Raw genomic sequence first — 17,106 nt, 5'->3', positions numbered from 1 at the left:
AACATCTTTTTCTTCTGTTCTCTACTTGTTATTGTTACACAGTATTAGGGGTGTGGGCTGTATTAAAAGTATCCACTGTTCTCCCATGCTCTAACACACAGTAACGATGTAATGTGTGCTGTTCTCACATTCTTCCTCTGTATGTACACATAAACAACAAGGCAGGGAAATATAAAAGGAATTTATTTTATTGTTTGGGTACATTATTGTTCAGTGTACATGCTCACATCTGAAACAAACTTTACGTGCTTGTTAACTGTCCCACCCCGCAGACATCTACACACCACTACCGATTTATATTCATAGCGGCAAGTGCTATGTAGCTCCACATAGGGGACACAAGAAGTGACATATAACACCTTCATGCGGCGTCATAACCAGTGCGAGGGCCCGCCCAACGCTGCTTGCAGCTTTAATTGTATTATGTATTGCCTGTCGCACACTGCCAGAGGTCCTTGGGTCGGCTCAGTTACAGCTGTGGAAAGAGTGTCTCTCTGGGAAATCAGGTGTAGGAGACCAGCTGTCTCCTTGGGAACCAGTTGTTCCCATTAATAGCTTATGTGGCCTCGTGTTCAGTGTTGCAGACACATCTCAGGTGTATTTAGTTAACCTTAATGCTATGTGTTTAACTGAAATTCTAAACAGATGTAGTTATTGCTGTCCAGGTGGGGTCTATTCATTTATAGAAGCGCTTGTTGGACTCATTTGAAGGCAAAAGACACTATAGTCCAGCAAAGAAGTTGGGCAACAGCGTTTTGTTTCTAGGATTTTCAGGAGTGCCTTAGTCAGTGTTTTGCAATTTGCAGAGTAAGTTTGAACAAGCTTTTCCTGCGCCCCAAGGCACACCTCGTTGGGCAAACAGACTGAAGATCCTGGAGGAAGCACTGGCAGTTAATCGTGTTGTTTGCTTACCAAACTATGCGTGGCTCCACTCAAGTAGTAAAAGAAAACTGAACCTTCTCACCAAGCTTTGTATGGTGAGCAAGTATTCACCCGTTTGTTGTGGCGACCTCAGTTGAATGTGCTCATATATGAGAACACACTGCAAGCAGCACTGTTTAGTGCTGGATATTAACCAGTTGTCATAGCAACTCTGCAATTAATCTGAGACTGCTTTGTTCTTGGGTGAAAGCCCTCTGAAATCAGATTGATATCTGCTGTGCAGCACTTCACTTAAAGCTGCAGCAGGCTACTTGCTCATGTGCATAGAGATGAAGATTGGCAGGTTAAGGAAGAGCAGTTGTTTCAGATGTTGAGGCATTGCGCTTGTGTCAGAACAGGGATGATGACTCGCAACTAGACAGTCACAGATAGGATTGACTGCCAGCAGCATCCTGGCAAAAGTCTTGGATGCATCACAGCAGCTCACTTCTGTCTACTCACACAATCAACAGCATTTGAAGATGCTTATACTGTTATACACAAGTCCTCATATGTGACTACTTGTGCTGTTTATTTGGAGATATCCCAGTTGTATTATTAGAATCGCTATTTTGACTGATATTGCACTTGTGATACAATTTGCAACATTACAGGAAATTATTAAATATTAATATTCTCATTTTATATAAAATTCATAAATAATTATGATGTGTTTTTTGACAAAGATGTTTTCTTAAGACTGTAGACTATGATGTGTAGGCCAGGGCATCTTTGCAGCAGGACAATATTTCATTTAAAATGGTATTTTGCCTTTGACAAATATTACACCTCCTGCAGTTTGAAAATTGCAGTAGACCATATTGCAATTTCAATAAGATTTCAATTACTTGTTCAGCTCTAAAGTGGTTTGTAGCATTTTAAAGCAAAGCCTTTCAGCCTCTATCTTGCCGTATCATTCTGTTTTTGGTCTGTACATAAACAAGCAAGACATTTTCATTAACCTACCAAACCTCTCTGTTAAGATATAACTACTACATTAGTTTATGAAGGCTGAAAGGCGCTGTAGTTCCCTTCAGCTCAGGGAACAGGCACTGTGTCAACAAAATGTCCAGGGAGGGATCAGCTTCTGCGTCAGCTTTCTCCCACATTGAACAGATGTCACAAATCAACATGAGGCAGATCTCTAAAAGAAGAGACACAGAATGAAGGAGAAAATGTCGTTAAACAGGCTTTGTCCTCCCTTCTGAAGTGCTGGTTGTTTGTTGGTTCAATGTCTGTGTGGTTAAAATATCCATCTTTACAAGAGGTTGAAAACTGTAATTGTAGGCTACATACACTGGAACTGTAGCTATGATGCAGGTCATTTGGCTAAGAGTTTGCATGGAACTCCTGAAATAACCCATGTTTGTGTCGGCTCCTTCTTGACCCCTCCCCCGTTAATGTGGATGTCACTTTTAATGTCTTGTAAATTAATGTCTTCATTTTTGCAGTGTTGTTGAATAAGTATTTCCTTTGTCCAGACGGTGATGGAATAATATCATGGCAAAGCTATGGTAACGCATCATAGATGTAAAGTGATGACCTACAACACACCAAGCAAAACATGCTCACCCAGTTGACTAGATGGTCCATTCGAAACTTAAACATAAACCAGCTAAATGATGAATCCTGACCAGACCTGCTGTGATATCAGTCATCACTGCTCTCCACCCTACATCCCTGATGTCTGTGGACGTTATGATAATTTTCTCTGGGATTAGTTTTACATCGTTCTATCTTGTTTCTTGATTTCAGTCATGGATTTTTCTTTTTGTCTCCTTTCCTTTTTTTCTTTTTGTTTCTTTTGTGTTTGTTGTTGTTGTTCTTGTGTTTGTCGATTCCCCCTCCATATCTGTGCAGGCTGCAAAACTGCAGTGGAGCTTAGATGAGAAGGTAGGGAGCTCCAGAGGCACCAGGGTGAGCAGGCCATTTTGTGTGTGTGTGTTTATGTTGGTGTGTAGTACTGCTTAGTGGTTTGACTTTATGCAACATTAAATTGCCTCGCAAACCACTTTGTTGGTTTATTTCCCTGAATGTCAGATATTTCATTTTTATGCCAAACCACTGTTCAGCTGCCTGTTAACTTGTCCCCTACTAACTCTAGTGGGATGTTTTGAGATGTATCCCCCAAATTGAGTAGTGTTAACAAAATGGCTAACACTTCAGGTCTCAACATTACAATCTGTTTCCGTTTGAATATTAGATTCATAATCAGCTAGCATTCATTGAGCTAATGTAGCCTAGATTCTGTGTGCACTTGGGTGATGTGTGAGTGTGATTCCTCAATGTTAGCGGCTGATAGATGACAAAAAAAACACTTGTGTCATACTAATAATCGCCATGTCATATTACTGCTATAATATTGATGTGAATTGGCTGCGCTGTTTTGGTGTTTCAGTCATTATGAGAAATGTGTTTGTGTTTTGACAAGAAAGCCAAGAGGGACCTGACTATGACTATAAACCGATAAGGCCTATATATATATTTGTAATTGACACGTTTAGCTTAATGCTGATGTTTCCTCATTGAATGCTGTTTAACCTCCAACAGCACAAATCACAGCAATTGTATTTTAACTTCCCTTTTGGTAGTATCAAACATCCTTTTTGTGTTTGCTTACAAAAAGGAAACTGCTACCTCCCTGCCCGAGTTTAGAGATTCCTTATCACAATCCTACTGAAGAGTCTAAGCCCTAGTTTCCAGGAAGTGTCCTGTATATAAAATTATGCTCCCGTTTACATTTTACATTGGACATTATGGGTCTTTGCCCGTAGCTCAGTCACTGTGCGTGTTTGTAGCAAATGGAATAAGAGGCTTTCTTGCGGCACAGGCAGGGGTTAAAATTAAACCTGACTTTTGTAGGAACCAAGGCTCACATATGGTTTGCCAAAGTGAGAAATCTACTCAGACCAGATTTTCCTTTTTCCATAAATCTCTCACCAATGTATTTTTTTATTTTTTTTTTTACTAGCTGATACTTGAGCAGGAAGGCAAACAAGAGAAAAACAGTTAGTTAAATTAAAGAAAACACATAAGATGGATCGCGTGTCTCGTAACACAGGTCCTCTCAGCATCCAGTGCTTTACTTAAGCCTGTGATTATTTTGGAAGGAGAAAATAGTTTGCTTGAGCATTTCCTGTGACATGGATCATTGAAGTCACTGCTTGGGTTAGACTTAGGGTCTGTCACCGCTGTTGTACTGCAGTCCTCTGGCTTCGCTTGATTCAGTCCAAGTCATTAGCTCTGTTGATCATTGACTGGGCACTTTAGTGGGGTGTTTTCTGTCTTTCACACACTTTGTAGTTTCCCCTGTTGGCTTCCAGATAAGTGGTTGACTGCCCTGGGTGTCCTGACTAACCTTCCTAACATAGTAGTGTTTGTCCCCCTCTAGTGAATAAGCGTTTAACCTACATTACCTGCCTGAATTTAACACTCAAGTCATAATCTCCTGTTTACATATCCCTACCCAAAACCCTCTATCCTCCCCTTTGTTCTTGTTCTTTTTATTTTTTTTATTTCCTCACTTAAACTTTACAGGACCTACAGCAGGTGATGGTATCGGGTCCCAATCTCAACGAGACTAGCATCGTATCCGGAGGTTATGGAGGAACAGCAGAGGGTATCATCCCCACCAGCTCAATCAAAGGTAGAGTCCCGCTTCACTCTTGGTGTCTCACTTATTTCTGACATCTTTTCAGTCAGTTTTGCAGCAATACTGTCGCTGTCCCATTTGGACTTGACTCTGTGCCATCTTAGCCTCTGGAGTTTACAGTGAGTTCCATCAGATGACAGTATAATGTTGGATTTCTGGGGCTGCCAATCATTCTTCCCATGAGAATATATTTGCAGTAATTGGTGGTCAGTTTGCACTCATATGTCCCTAGTTTCCCTACCCTCCACTGCATCTGAAAATAAATGTTCCTTAGTGGTCCTTATCACACTGTTTTAATGGTTTTAATATCTCAGAAAAATGTCAATGAAGACCATCTCAAGTTTTCAGATATACTGTGACACTGTAACTTTAACACTACTGAAAGAAAAGGTCATTATCAAACATGTCCATGTTTATAAATATCAGGCAATGGTATAAAGCCATATCATTTCAAGAATTCCGCATGTGACCCACACTTTAAACACCAATACTCTCCATTAAGCATAATGTTTCTTCTAGCTCATACGCATCTAAGCTTTCGCTTCATACTGAATGATAAAATACACTGGAGTTTCTTCACATGTTGTGTGATACTGACAGTCCACTAAGGGATTAGCGTAGCTGTATTCACAGTGTCAAAGGGATAAAAACACTCTTCTTTACTACTTATTTGATACTAATATTTCTGCATCTGTGTCTCTCTCAGGCCCTGCTGTGCGCTACAATGCAGAATTTAACAAAAGGATCCCAGTTACAGGATTAGGTGGCTCCATAGACCTAATTATTATTATTAATAACAATGAGCTTATTTCCAAAATGTGATAGAATCATTTTGGGGGGATGTAAATAGACTCTAACATCCAGTTTTGTAAATGCCGTTGTTGGTAAGCAAGACCTTAGTTTGTTAACTGCAATACACATAATGGCACTTTTAATGGATATTTCTCACAATGGATTCATATCACAATGGAATGAATCTCATTTTGGAAAGATGCTTTTTATACTGAGTGTGTCTTTTTTATATAGCTGGGGAGCAGCTTCTCTGTGCCTTTTTTTATCTTCATCAAATGTTCTCTTTATTGGTGGAGAGAAGGACACTCATTTCTGCCTGCTGCTCTTCTTCTTGGACATATTGTGGCTTTTTTCTATCACAGCTTATTTTCCTACATATTCTTCCTCTATTTTCTGGTTGGTTTCTCTTCCAGTTTTGAGCTCATTCATTAAGGTGTCCACGCTTTTTTTTTTCCCCCTCCCCCAGAATAACTCACTAAACTGATTATTGAACTTCTCTATAGCAAAACAGAAAACAATCTTCATGTCTGTCACTGTGTGTATTTGTATCAGGAACTCTAATATTGATGGCAAAAGTAAGATGTTAATAGGAGGACCTTAAACTTTTGGTTGTATTAGTCATTTCCATTTATTGTTATTTATTGAAAGGCTTGTCTAGTTTATGTAGTGTCACACTATTAAGTACTGCTACAATTCAAACTGCCCCCGTCTTCATCATAACACATTTGTCTGCATTATTCACTGATTGTCACGCATTAAATGTTGTCTTTCATCTTTGTCTATCTTTGTCCTCCTCCTCCTTTTCACCATTCCCTCCTACATATTCCTCATCCTCCTCTTCTCCCTTTTGTCGTCTTACTTTTTGGTCTTTTCTGCATCTCCCCGCTCCTCCCCACAATCTTCCTCCTACGTTGTCGTTCCATTTTTGGCATGCTTGGTCAACCTCAATAATTACTTAATGTTTCAACCCTAAATATCCAACTATCATTTTAAATCCTGTGGAAAAAAAAAAAAACCATTCCCATAATGTAAAAAAACCCCCAATGTAAGTGCCACTCCCACACCTTACCCGGACTCATCCTCCCCCTGAACGATTGCTTCATCCATACCCGACTACCCGTCCGCTGTCACAGAACTGCGTATGAAGGCCAGGCGAAGTAGCGTTCCCCCGAGCGATTCTTTCTTCTGCCACAAAACAAGCCAATCAAATGAATCCCAAGGTACTGGTGAGGGAAAGAGGTTGAATTTGGATGCTCAAATATTAAACATGGATTAATGAAAATGCCATTTTAGCAGTGACCCAGTCCATAGTTTCACCTTTTCATCACAGCTCCATAAAAATAACTTTGTGTACAGTATTAAGGTTGCTTTTCTCTGTATTTCCTAACATTTCCTCCCAGTTTAATTCTCTGCATCGCCCTCCTATTTGCTCACTCATTAACTATCTCAGTACTGTGCATGTTTCACAGTGGTTTAAGGGCTAAGGAGATATCAGATTTCAGAAACCATCTTCAGTTTTTTTGCACTTTAAATAGTTTAGGATTCTCTGTTTGGTCTGATCTTTGCTGGGGTTAATCTTCTGGTCTAGCTGAAAGTATTTGTTTGCTTGTGTTTGTTATTTACCGTGTTCTTGTGGTTTCAACATTTGGGTCTCATCTCTCAGGTTCCAACATGCACCACAGCAGCAGCAGCTCGTCAATGACGGCAGATGAAGCGACCCGCGGTGTGGCTGTTGAAAAACTAGAAACAATGAAGAAGTGGGGACTAAACACTTACAAGGTATTTGAGGTTCTGTAATGTTGACCAACTTGAGTAAAAGTGTAAATAGATGATAGCTTTAAATAAAGAGCTACTTGGTGATTTTTATTTTTGTGCCTGCCTGAGGATCATCTGGAATCAGATCATTTTCTTTGCGGTGTTTCTCACCCAGACCCCCCTCCCCCTATGTCCTTATGCAATATGATACAATCGCAGAAAGGAATTGCTTTGTCTTACTGATGTAACTGTGTGTCTTCCTTTGTTTTTTTTAGTGTACAAAACAAATGATCTCGGAGCGCTTTGGTCGGGGTTCTCGGACTGTGGACCTGGAGCTGGAGGCCCAGATTGAGGTGCTGAGAGACACTAAAAGGAAATATGAGAACGTGTTGCGATTGGCCAGAGCGCTGACCAACCACTTCTACAACATGGTGCAGACTCAGCATGCGCTTGGTGACACCTTTGCTGACCTCAGTCAGAAATCTCCAGAGCTACGGGTGAGGCCTCAAAATGTGTTCATGGATCCTCTATGCAGCCTTGTCGTAACTCTTAGATATTGATCTGCTTGACTAAAAGTAGGTGAGGGTAGGGCTGCCTGATTATGGCAAAAAATATAATCACTATTACATTGGTCAATATTGAGATCATGATTATTTAACACAATTACTCCTTGACTCAGGAAACATTATGCATTTATTAAACTTTTGAAATTGAATGTTTTCTAAATTATAATATCTATGCATCGTCCCATGAAATAGTAATCCAACATTATTAACTTTAAACAGTATCTTAGAGCGCAACAGGATGACCGCAACACAGTGTTTCCTCTAAACTGACTGCTTAGGGGGCCGGGTGTGTACTGTGAGTAGAGGGAAAAGTCTGCTAGCTGCTAGGCTAATTTATGAGTGTAAAATGCCGTAGGCTTTAGCTAATAATGTTGACTAACAAGGTATAGCAGTTATAACCCTGGTCATTTTGCCACGAGCTGGAAGCCAAAACTTAATTGAAAATAAAATGTAATTGCCAGCCCTAGGTGAGGATGCACTGGATAGATTTATGTAGACTACATTAAAAAGCATTAACACTATTCATGCTCTGTTGTGCTCATTAATGCCTTGGTTGCCTTTACAGGATGAATTTGGCTACAATGCAGAGACTCAGAAGTTACTCTGTAAGAATGGGGAGACTCTCCTTGGTGCCATTAACTTCTTTGTGTCCAGCATCAACACACTGGTCAACAAGACCATGGAGGACACCCTGATGACGATCAAGATGTATGAAAACGCAAGGTAGGGAAAGGCAGTACATGAATTATTCTTTTCATCTACGAGACTGGATGGAAACCTTTTTTTAAAGGAGGATTAGCAAAGGGGATATGGACAAAACAGAAATATTGATATTGTCATGATGCAGACTATAATACCAATGAAATGCCTGTATTGTAAGAAATATTGATATAGCAAATCTTAATACATTAATCCTAGACTGAACCACAGTTTAAAAATCATTCAGGATTAATGAGAATAAATGACATAAATATGGAACCTCCCAAACAAATAGATAGAAAAATATATTTATTATTACTGCGAGGAACAGACAGATAGGGTATAGGCAGTGTTAATGCACTGTGTATTTGTCTGTCCAAGGCCGATTGAATCTCCACACTGACCGATTTTAGAATTACTATATTCAGTGAATGAAATATAAGGTAAGGAAATGTTTCCATCTCTATAGGCTAAGATGAATATTTGATGCCCAGACTGAATGCTCGTATGTGAGTAGCTTTTATTATGAAATCATTCATCATTCAGTCTGCATCTTTTTCTTAAATCACCTGACTTTGTTTTCAGTTTTTAACTTCTTTTCAGTAACAATAAATATTTAATATAGCTGTGAGCGGCAATGATCAGGATCCAAGCCAGTCACGAAAAATACAACATTTGACATTTTCAGAGGACGCAGACAACTTAAGAGATTAAGGAGATGAAAGAATTTAGACTTTTATATAATTGCAGAAACGCAAACGCAAATTTTTACAGCATCGACTTGAGGTCAGAGAGTGTCATTATATGTACCTGACTACTGTGTGAAATGTTCAACCCACCTGCGACATTTTGTGTTTCCAAGATTTAAAGTTTAAGCTGCACAAGCACTTTTAAGCAGAGAAAAATAAGAAAGTGTCATGGGATCCAAATAAAATAGACAACTGATATGATCGGAACACCCACATTGTTAGCAAGTCTGACTGGTGAGAGGTTTTCCCCCACCTTCTCACAAGTTGAGGTGGTGATGTCACATGTGCAAGAGCCGGATAGTTTTGTCAGTTTAAACTTAAAATGCTTACAACAGTCAAGATGTAGGTGAAATAATTCTGAAAAAAATCACACATCATTCTGCTGGTTTTGGGTGTGTTGTTAATTATTTTGGTGACATTTGATCCAAAACTGAGAAAAAGAATTTCTAAAAAGAAATGTTCATACTGTACAAGTTACAGCAAGATACTGAATATCACTGCAGACTCTCCGTTTAATCGATCTGAAAACCCTTTGAAACACTTGATAGTGGCCATCTGGAGAACGACTCTGTCGAGTTTGGTAGTGTTTGAAGAAAGACTTGTGGCGATTATATAGATGTTAATTGAATTAGCATATTCTAAAAAATATAGAGTGACTGAGTTCTGAATTGACCGTAGCTTGCAATGAGTCAAATGTCACATATCGGTGGATGTGCTGAAAAGTTTCAACTCTCTAGGACATATGATTTTCTTAGAATTTTTGAAGTTAGGAATGAGAAATGTCTAGAAATTTACATTTCTTGTAATAAGCCACACCCACTTTGTGGAAACATTACTAAATTTTTTACATCTACTGAGTAGGGACCCGAGATCGTACAAACCGAATTTCGTACGAATCCATCCAGTGAATTATGAGGTATAAACTCTTTGCAAGTGTAGTGCCACCTAGTGGAAGAATATCCCAGGACTGCTTAGCGAAGCTCGGGCCGAGCATCTGAACAGACGCTTTGAGTTTGGTTACAATAGCTTTAGCCAATTTGGATGTACGGGCATTTATGTAAAATTGTAAGTAAAGACACAAAAGTAAAAATTTATGAAAAAAAACAGATTGATGTATCAAAATTCTTTTGATCAGCGACGTCCGTAGATGATCCTGCCAAAGTTTCAGGTCGATTGGCGAAACCGTCTGGGAAGAGTTCGCAAAAATAGGTTTTAGAGAAAAGAGATAAAAAGTTATATAATTTGACATTTTTAAAACACAAGACCATTGGAGCAAAGATGCAGATGAATCCAGAGATTAAAATAATGAAAGAAGTTTGACTCTAAATGAAGCCGTTTTGGAGGTAATTGCAAAAACGCAAAATTGATTGTTAGAGCGCCACGATGAGGTCTATGAGGGCCATTTTTTTGCCTGAGTAGTGGGTGGAATTTGCAACCTACGTGCCAATTTTGCTGAATCTTCATCCAGTAGTTTTTGCTGCCCAAACACTTTTAGCGGAGGAGAAGGAGGAGGAGAAGAAGAAGAATCAGAACAAAACCAAAAGGGCTTCAGCAGCTTCGCTGCTTGGATCCCTGATAACTAAATAAGATGACAAATGTTGTTAGAGTTTGGAAAATAACATCCTTGAATATTTTATGAGCGTTTTAACACAAATCTGCTTAATCGGGACTGTGGGGGAGTGGTTTCATTAAAAATGTCAACTTCTCACAGTTGTGGCTTTTGCGCATCATGTTGTGTTCCATCACTTATAATATCGATCAAGGTTTCTGGGGCCTTTAAAACTTTGTATTTTCTCTATTGCTTCTGTGAACAGATTGGAGTTTGATGCCTATCGGTCGGACCTGGAGGAACTGAGTTTGGGTCCGAGGGACGCTGTAGCCATGGCCCGCATAGATGCTGCTCAGCAACAGTATCAAGTCCAGAAGGACAAGTATGAACGCCTCCGCTCAGACGTCATCATTAAACTCAAGTTCCTGGAGGAGAATAAGGTTAGTGGGCAGGGTTAGGCATCCATCATCACCAGCCATCAAAGTAAAAACAAGTTTACATCCAGGTTTGACTCGAGTCTGTTTCTTTTTGATAATATTCAGAAACCAATGTCCTAAGCTCCCCTTGTTTCTCGCTGTCAGGTGAAGGTCATGCATAAGCAGCTCCTTCTCTTCCATAATGCCATCTCTGCATACTTTGCTGGCAACCAGCAGCAGCTGGAGCAGACGCTGAAGCAGTTCAACATAAAGTTGAGGCCTCCAGGAGCCGACAAGCCCTCCTGGTTAGAGGAGCAGTGAGAGGATCTGCTGGACCTCCTGCAGCCTCCTTCTTGACCACCTCTACCTGCTACCTGTTGAAAACCCCCTACTTACAGAGGACCATGATGAAGAAATGAGATGAGCATGTGGCTGGATGATTGGACCGATGAGGGAGGATTGGACAGGGTATTATTGATGAATGGTTTAGATGCAGCAGGAAACCAAGTGGCCAGTTTCATGAACAGTCTAAGGGGCTTTTAGTGCCTCTTCCCAACTTCCTTTTTTACCACTTTAACCTTCTCTTTGTCCTTTTGTTCCCAGGGAAACTTCATCTCTTCTTTCCCTCTTTCCCATTTGACTTAACCACCTTCTATATCAACACTATTTTGCCGGGTGAGCTTGTGTTAGTCATGTTCATGGCCATTACTGTACTCCTCAAGGGCTCCCAATGCTCTGAGTTAAACTGCAACTCCACACCATGTTATTAACACGAGAAAAGGAACAAATGGTAAAGCTACTAAAACACACTCCGATGTGACCACTACAACACTGCATCAAAACTCTTCCAGACCATATCACTTTCCTACAGTGCCTCATTATGTATGAGATAAGTACTAAATCAACATGTTGCCTGCAGGAAGAATAAGATTTCAAATTACACATGAAGGGGATTTGTATGGTACACTGCAAAGGTATGTCCAGACATTTGAATTCCATGTACATTTCAAACTAAGTACTGTTACACATATGAAATAAATATTGTTTGTAGCTTATAAAAAAAAATTAATTAATTTGACTGTCATCTCTTTACTTTGTAATTATTTAAGTTACAAAACATTACTCATACATGCGACGATCATTTAGGGAACACTGCCACAGCTTCCCAAAGCTCTACTTGTTTGAGTCTTCGCTAATTATGGTTTATTTATCCAAAGAGAATTGAAAGAGATGTTTATTGGATGGTGGGCCTTGCTATGTTTTCATGGGTTGAGTAAGCCAGTGGTTCACAAAGTTTTTCACATCAAGGACTCTTAAACTGACCCCCGTCTGATAGGATTTTTGCTTGTAGATTTTTTTATTACAGAAAGTGTATGAAACCGTGACCACAATAGTCTCAAATTCTGCCATTGTGTTACTTATGGATGCAATTCTAATAATAATTTTAAAAAAAGATTCCCTGGAACCTTCTGGAGCCCCTCAAGCACCCCTGGGGGTCCCTGGACCCCACTTTGAGAACCACTGTTTTAAGCAACATTGATTGGATTTGAGAGACTGTTAAGATGGTCAACTGTCAGTAAGTTGAGATCTAACAAACTTGAATGGATTAACTCCATTATTTCATAGTTTAATAGACTGTATTTTAAAGGAATTCATTGTATCATCTTTGTTTGTATCATTCATCAATGTTATAACAATGAAATGTGTCTTTGTTTTTTTTTGTTTTTTTATGTTTAAAGTCAAAGACATGTCATTGACTTTAAAGATATGACCCTGCAGCTATCTAATATTACTAATCCTAAACATTTCCACATAAAATCTTGTAAAGTAGTCGTTGGGGAACGGGATGACACTAATGATTCATTGTTTTTTGTTTACCTTCTTTAACTGAAATGTCGTCTTAGAATAATGATGGTAAACAATCATCAATTGTTGACAATTAAGAGAAGGTGTTACCACAAAATATCAGTATGGTACTACATATATAATGTTGAATTGTTATTCATCACTGTATTTATTATGTTCATTGTGTGTGTTAATCTGTAAGGTCAATCAACATATTGTACACTGGAACTTCTGGTTTGTGAAAATGACTCAGTTTATGAGTATTCCATTTATGGCATTTTTCAGATGAGAAACTAAACTATGAAAAGATGTCTCAGGATAACCAAATCTGTTATTGATATACTCCAAAAAAAAAATCTAAACTAACCGACAGAACATGTTTACGTTTCCCAGTGTCAAACCTCTGTGAAGTCAAATGAAGATAATCCAGTCTAATGAATGTTTTACCATGCTGAATTTAACTCATCAGTCTCAAGTAACAGGAGGGAGAGCTCTATCAGTTTATGTTTCAGTCCTCCAGCTTCTTGTCTCTCCTGTATTTGCATAGTAGGCAGCGATCCAAAGTGTAGGTGCAGATATGTGTGAATTCACTGATGCTTCTGCGTGCCAGTTCGCATGGACTGGCATCACGCCATGCTTATGATTTAAGTGTTGTAACTGGCTGAAGCAGAATCCAACATTTGGGTTTCCCCATAATTCTGCATTATTAAGGACAGTTATGAAAGGAAGTGGATTTCTTATGTGTCAGTGTGTCAAGTGGGTGTGTTTTATCCTGGCTGAAAGGTCACTCAGTAAAACCGTGGCCTCACTTGTGGTTAAAATTGCAGTTTCACTGGCCCGCTCCTGGTCAGTTTGACCAACATACAGCAATATTAACAAAATATGATTCCTCTTTTCCAAACCTGCCCTTTTGGAAATTCCTAACCCCAACACCTAAACGATTGGCAATAGGAATTTTATTGTTCTGTAGTTGTGAAACCTCTAGTAAAGTGAAAAAGGTGTGGCTAGCATTGCAAGTCACTCTTACTAGCTGTCTTTACATTGTTGCAGAGAGAGAACCAAGATTTATAAAATGAGAGATTTTATTTGTGTACAATCAATGTTTTCTAGGCTGAGCTGGCGTGTTGTACTGTATGAATGATTGCACATAACAGTATTTAAGATGATAAATGAAGTCGTGTCATGGATTGATGTGATACTCTTTCCTTCATTCCTCACTCAGACCTGAAAAGTCCCACCCCACCCTGAGGGAGCCAAATTAAAAGTACACATTTTCAAAATGCTCTGGCTGTGTTTTCTGTTTGCCCTTCATCTCCTATTAAACTGTAGTCCTATGTGCTTTCTGCTGCATCTGAATTCAGTCAAATAAAACTTTAACCTAGTGATTACAATCATACACTGATATTTAAGACGTAATCTTGATCAAGCTTCATTTATCAAATTTATGTAATGTAATTGCGTTCACCTGTTTGATTATTTAGACAGCTAGAGCCCTAACAAAAGTTCCCCCTCCAATATCACAAATATATTCTGAATCCAAAAGTTCACACTTTCACACAAAAGTTGCACCAGTGGCAATTTTTATTTGCATTATAGTGTCACTTGTAGCTGCACATTTTCACTCTTCAGAGTGCAGTTGTGTTGTTAAATTTGCAGGTCTACAAATTTATTATTTTTATCTATTGAAATAAATGACACGGTAGTGTTTCACATACATATACTATTCACAGCTTTACCTGGCTAACCCAAGACATAATAGACCTATAATATTATATACCTATATTATATATTAAATGCACTGTTGTTAATATTAGAAGTTGTTTGACCCTTGTTGATCACCAAATGGAAACGGTTACCCATCTTCTTCGTTGGCCTCTCCCAAAAAAAGGGCGTTCCGTACCTGGAAGCTGACTTGAATTTGATTGGTGGAGGCGCGCCCTGCACCTGTGACTGCTGTTTGTGAGACAGACAGACTGTGGTAGTCTGCAGAAGCACGAGGCTAGATCGGAGTAAGGATTTATTTGACAGCTACATTTTAAAAGCACGGTGAGTAAATTTAATGTTGAGCAGTGCTTTGGTGAACGTTCAGGTTTAAAACGCCGCTGTACGATTTATTGTGTAGCCATTGCTGGACATTCTGCTAAGTCAGGGTAAGGATGTGAGCCCTGGTTGTATGTAAAGAACTGGCAACGAAACTGTTAAAAAGAAGTAAATATGGTGCCTTGGGAAACACTTTTGTCTCAACGTTTATATTCGGCATTCAGATATATCCCATCTAATATGTTTGAGTATAATCACATGTAATTGCAGTTGGTTCGCCTGTTATTTTCTACAACTTCCCTCCTTGAAAATAAGCAGGAGATATCGGCAGCAAATGGTGTTGAACCAAATTTCTAAGTAAATTTATCTGTGAATATACTGCGTGATGGATGGCATCTATACCGAATACAACACTGGGCTATAAAAAGTAATATAAAGTATCATTATATGAGGCATTTAAATTTGCTGTGAAGACCCAAGTATTAAAAAGCGAGATTTTCCTCAATGATATTTTGTGTACACAAGCACACATGGAGAAAATGTTATGCTTTTGTAGGCTATGGTTCAAAGAGAAGTAAAAAGTTAAACGGTAGGCCTAAAGAAAATGTCTTTCTGTGAGGTGAGTGAATAAGTGATGGCACAATGTTGACCAAATACATTTTCTGCTTTTGGAGTGCCATTTCACAGGTCACTCAAAATAACTCAAACCCAAGAATTGAGACTAATAAATGCTGTTGGATTTTTGATCACTAAATTACTAAATTAAGGCATTTTGCTAAAATGTTACAGGCTTTAGGCAGCAAAGCAACAGTTGGAGAAACATGATCTTTTTATTTTGTTACTTGGATGTGATGTTGATATTTGGAAGGTGAGTGGTATGTGCTTACTTGGATAAAAAACAATCTCTAGCTATGAAATAATGAGAAAATTTAACATTGACACAGGCTGTCCTTGATGGCTTTTTAAACATAAGAGACAAGCAAAGCACACATAGTTTAATTAATTACCTTTTTTGTCTAAAATACTGCAAAGTTTATGAATTTATATTTCTCCTCAGATCCGAGTGGCCAACAACGGGATCCTTCAACACATCATCTTTGGATTTGAGGGATACAGATGGAGGGAGTGCTGATTTTAAAATCTGCTCCTCCTCCCAGCTGTTCCGCTCACAACTCCTCTCCTCCTTTCTCACCGGTTGTGCAGGAAGATTCAGATCTCCAATCATCTTCCTCTGTGCCTCCCCCCATGCATGTTACCACTGTAACACCACCGCCTCCCCCCCCTCCTCCTCCTCCTCCTCCTCCCCCTCCTCCTCCTCTTCCTCTTTTTTCTCCCCCTCCTTTTGGCTCTCGTAATGTCCAGCGACGTTCCATGAAAAAGCTGAACTGGGACACCATCCCCAGCCAGCGTGTCCTGGGCAAATTGAATGTCTGGACATCTAAGCGGCCTCAGAGGGACCTTGTGCTGGATATTCGGAGCATGGAGGAGTTGTTTAGTCATGTAGACAAACACGCCTCGCTACGCAGTTCAAGAGTCATGGGTCTGAAGAACTGCGATGGCATGGATCTCTTTTTACAGGAGCCTCAGGTAAACAGCAATGGTTGCACTCAGGCCATATCTGAAACTTTGCTAGATATAAAAAAGCTTGATTTCCAGTAATTGATGGAGACCATCCTAAGTTTTTATGGGCATGTAAACTCACTCAGAATGCACGAGGGAAGTAGTCAACACAAATAGGAACTGCTTTTCAAAAGTTTCACGCTAATCAATGAGTAACTGCGGAAGTAAAGCAGTGTTTGGGAGTGTTTTTGCTTCCCCAAAAATTATGTGAAATATAATGTCTGAATATGGCTATACAGAGGTGAAACCTTTTATTGGTATTAATTGTTGTTACTTTTCTCTTTAGGTCAAAATCCTTGACTCTAAAAAGAGTATGAATATCGGGATCTTCCTAAGACATTTCAAGCGGTAAGGACTGCTGAAGTTCCATCTGGGGGGGAGAGAGAGAGAGAGAGAGAGAGAGAGAGAGAGAGAGAGAGAGAGAGAACCACCTCTTTAAAGGTTCAGTGAATAAGTTGTAGTGACATCTAGTGGTGAGGGTTGCGAATTGCACCACCCTTCC

At 39.3% G+C, this 17,106-nt stretch overlaps 2 protein-coding genes across 9 annotated transcripts in view; both read left to right on the top strand.

The window, feature by feature from the left end:
- arfip2b (ADP-ribosylation factor interacting protein 2b) overlaps positions 1–14,224 on the top strand; it is a 17,706-nt gene extending 3,482 nt beyond the window's left edge. Inside the window, exons 3-10 of one of the 6 annotated variants that reach the window (XM_046040340.1) lie at positions 2,782–2,814; positions 4,459–4,567; positions 5,280–5,336; positions 7,029–7,144; positions 7,396–7,617; positions 8,252–8,409; positions 10,949–11,123; positions 11,265–14,224. In XM_046040340.1, the coding sequence (XP_045896296.1) occupies positions 2,782–2,814; positions 4,459–4,567; positions 5,280–5,336; positions 7,029–7,144; positions 7,396–7,617; positions 8,252–8,409; positions 10,949–11,123; positions 11,265–11,420 (1,026 nt within the window). In that variant the 3' untranslated portion in view covers positions 11,421–14,224. Of the gene's footprint in view, positions 1–2,781; positions 2,839–4,458; positions 4,568–5,279; positions 5,337–7,028; positions 7,145–7,395; positions 7,618–8,251; positions 8,410–10,948; positions 11,124–11,264 lie in introns of all 6 variants that reach the window. The other 5 variants (XM_046040339.1, XM_046040342.1, XM_046040343.1 and 2 more) reach the window with 5 other exon arrangements.
- Positions 14,225–14,834: 610 nt separating this feature from the next.
- fhdc3 (FH2 domain containing 3) overlaps positions 14,835–17,106 on the top strand; it is a 9,928-nt gene continuing 7,656 nt past the window's right edge. The window contains exons 1-3 of one of the 3 annotated variants that reach the window (XM_046038794.1): positions 14,835–14,990; positions 16,042–16,571; positions 16,891–16,952. In XM_046038794.1, the coding sequence (XP_045894750.1) occupies positions 16,101–16,571; positions 16,891–16,952 (533 nt within the window). In that variant the 5' untranslated portion in view covers positions 14,835–14,990; positions 16,042–16,100. The remainder of the gene's footprint in view (positions 14,991–16,041; positions 16,572–16,890; positions 16,953–17,106) is intronic. The other 2 variants (XM_046038792.1, XM_046038793.1) reach the window with 2 other exon arrangements.

This window comes from Micropterus dolomieu, linkage group LG23, assembly GCF_021292245.1.
Source record: "Micropterus dolomieu isolate WLL.071019.BEF.003 ecotype Adirondacks linkage group LG23, ASM2129224v1, whole genome shotgun sequence".
In the NCBI taxonomy this organism is placed as follows: Eukaryota; Metazoa; Chordata; class Actinopteri; order Centrarchiformes; family Centrarchidae; genus Micropterus; species Micropterus dolomieu.
Note: the sequence above shows the minus strand (reverse complement) of the source record. Positions and strands in the feature narration are given on the sequence as shown.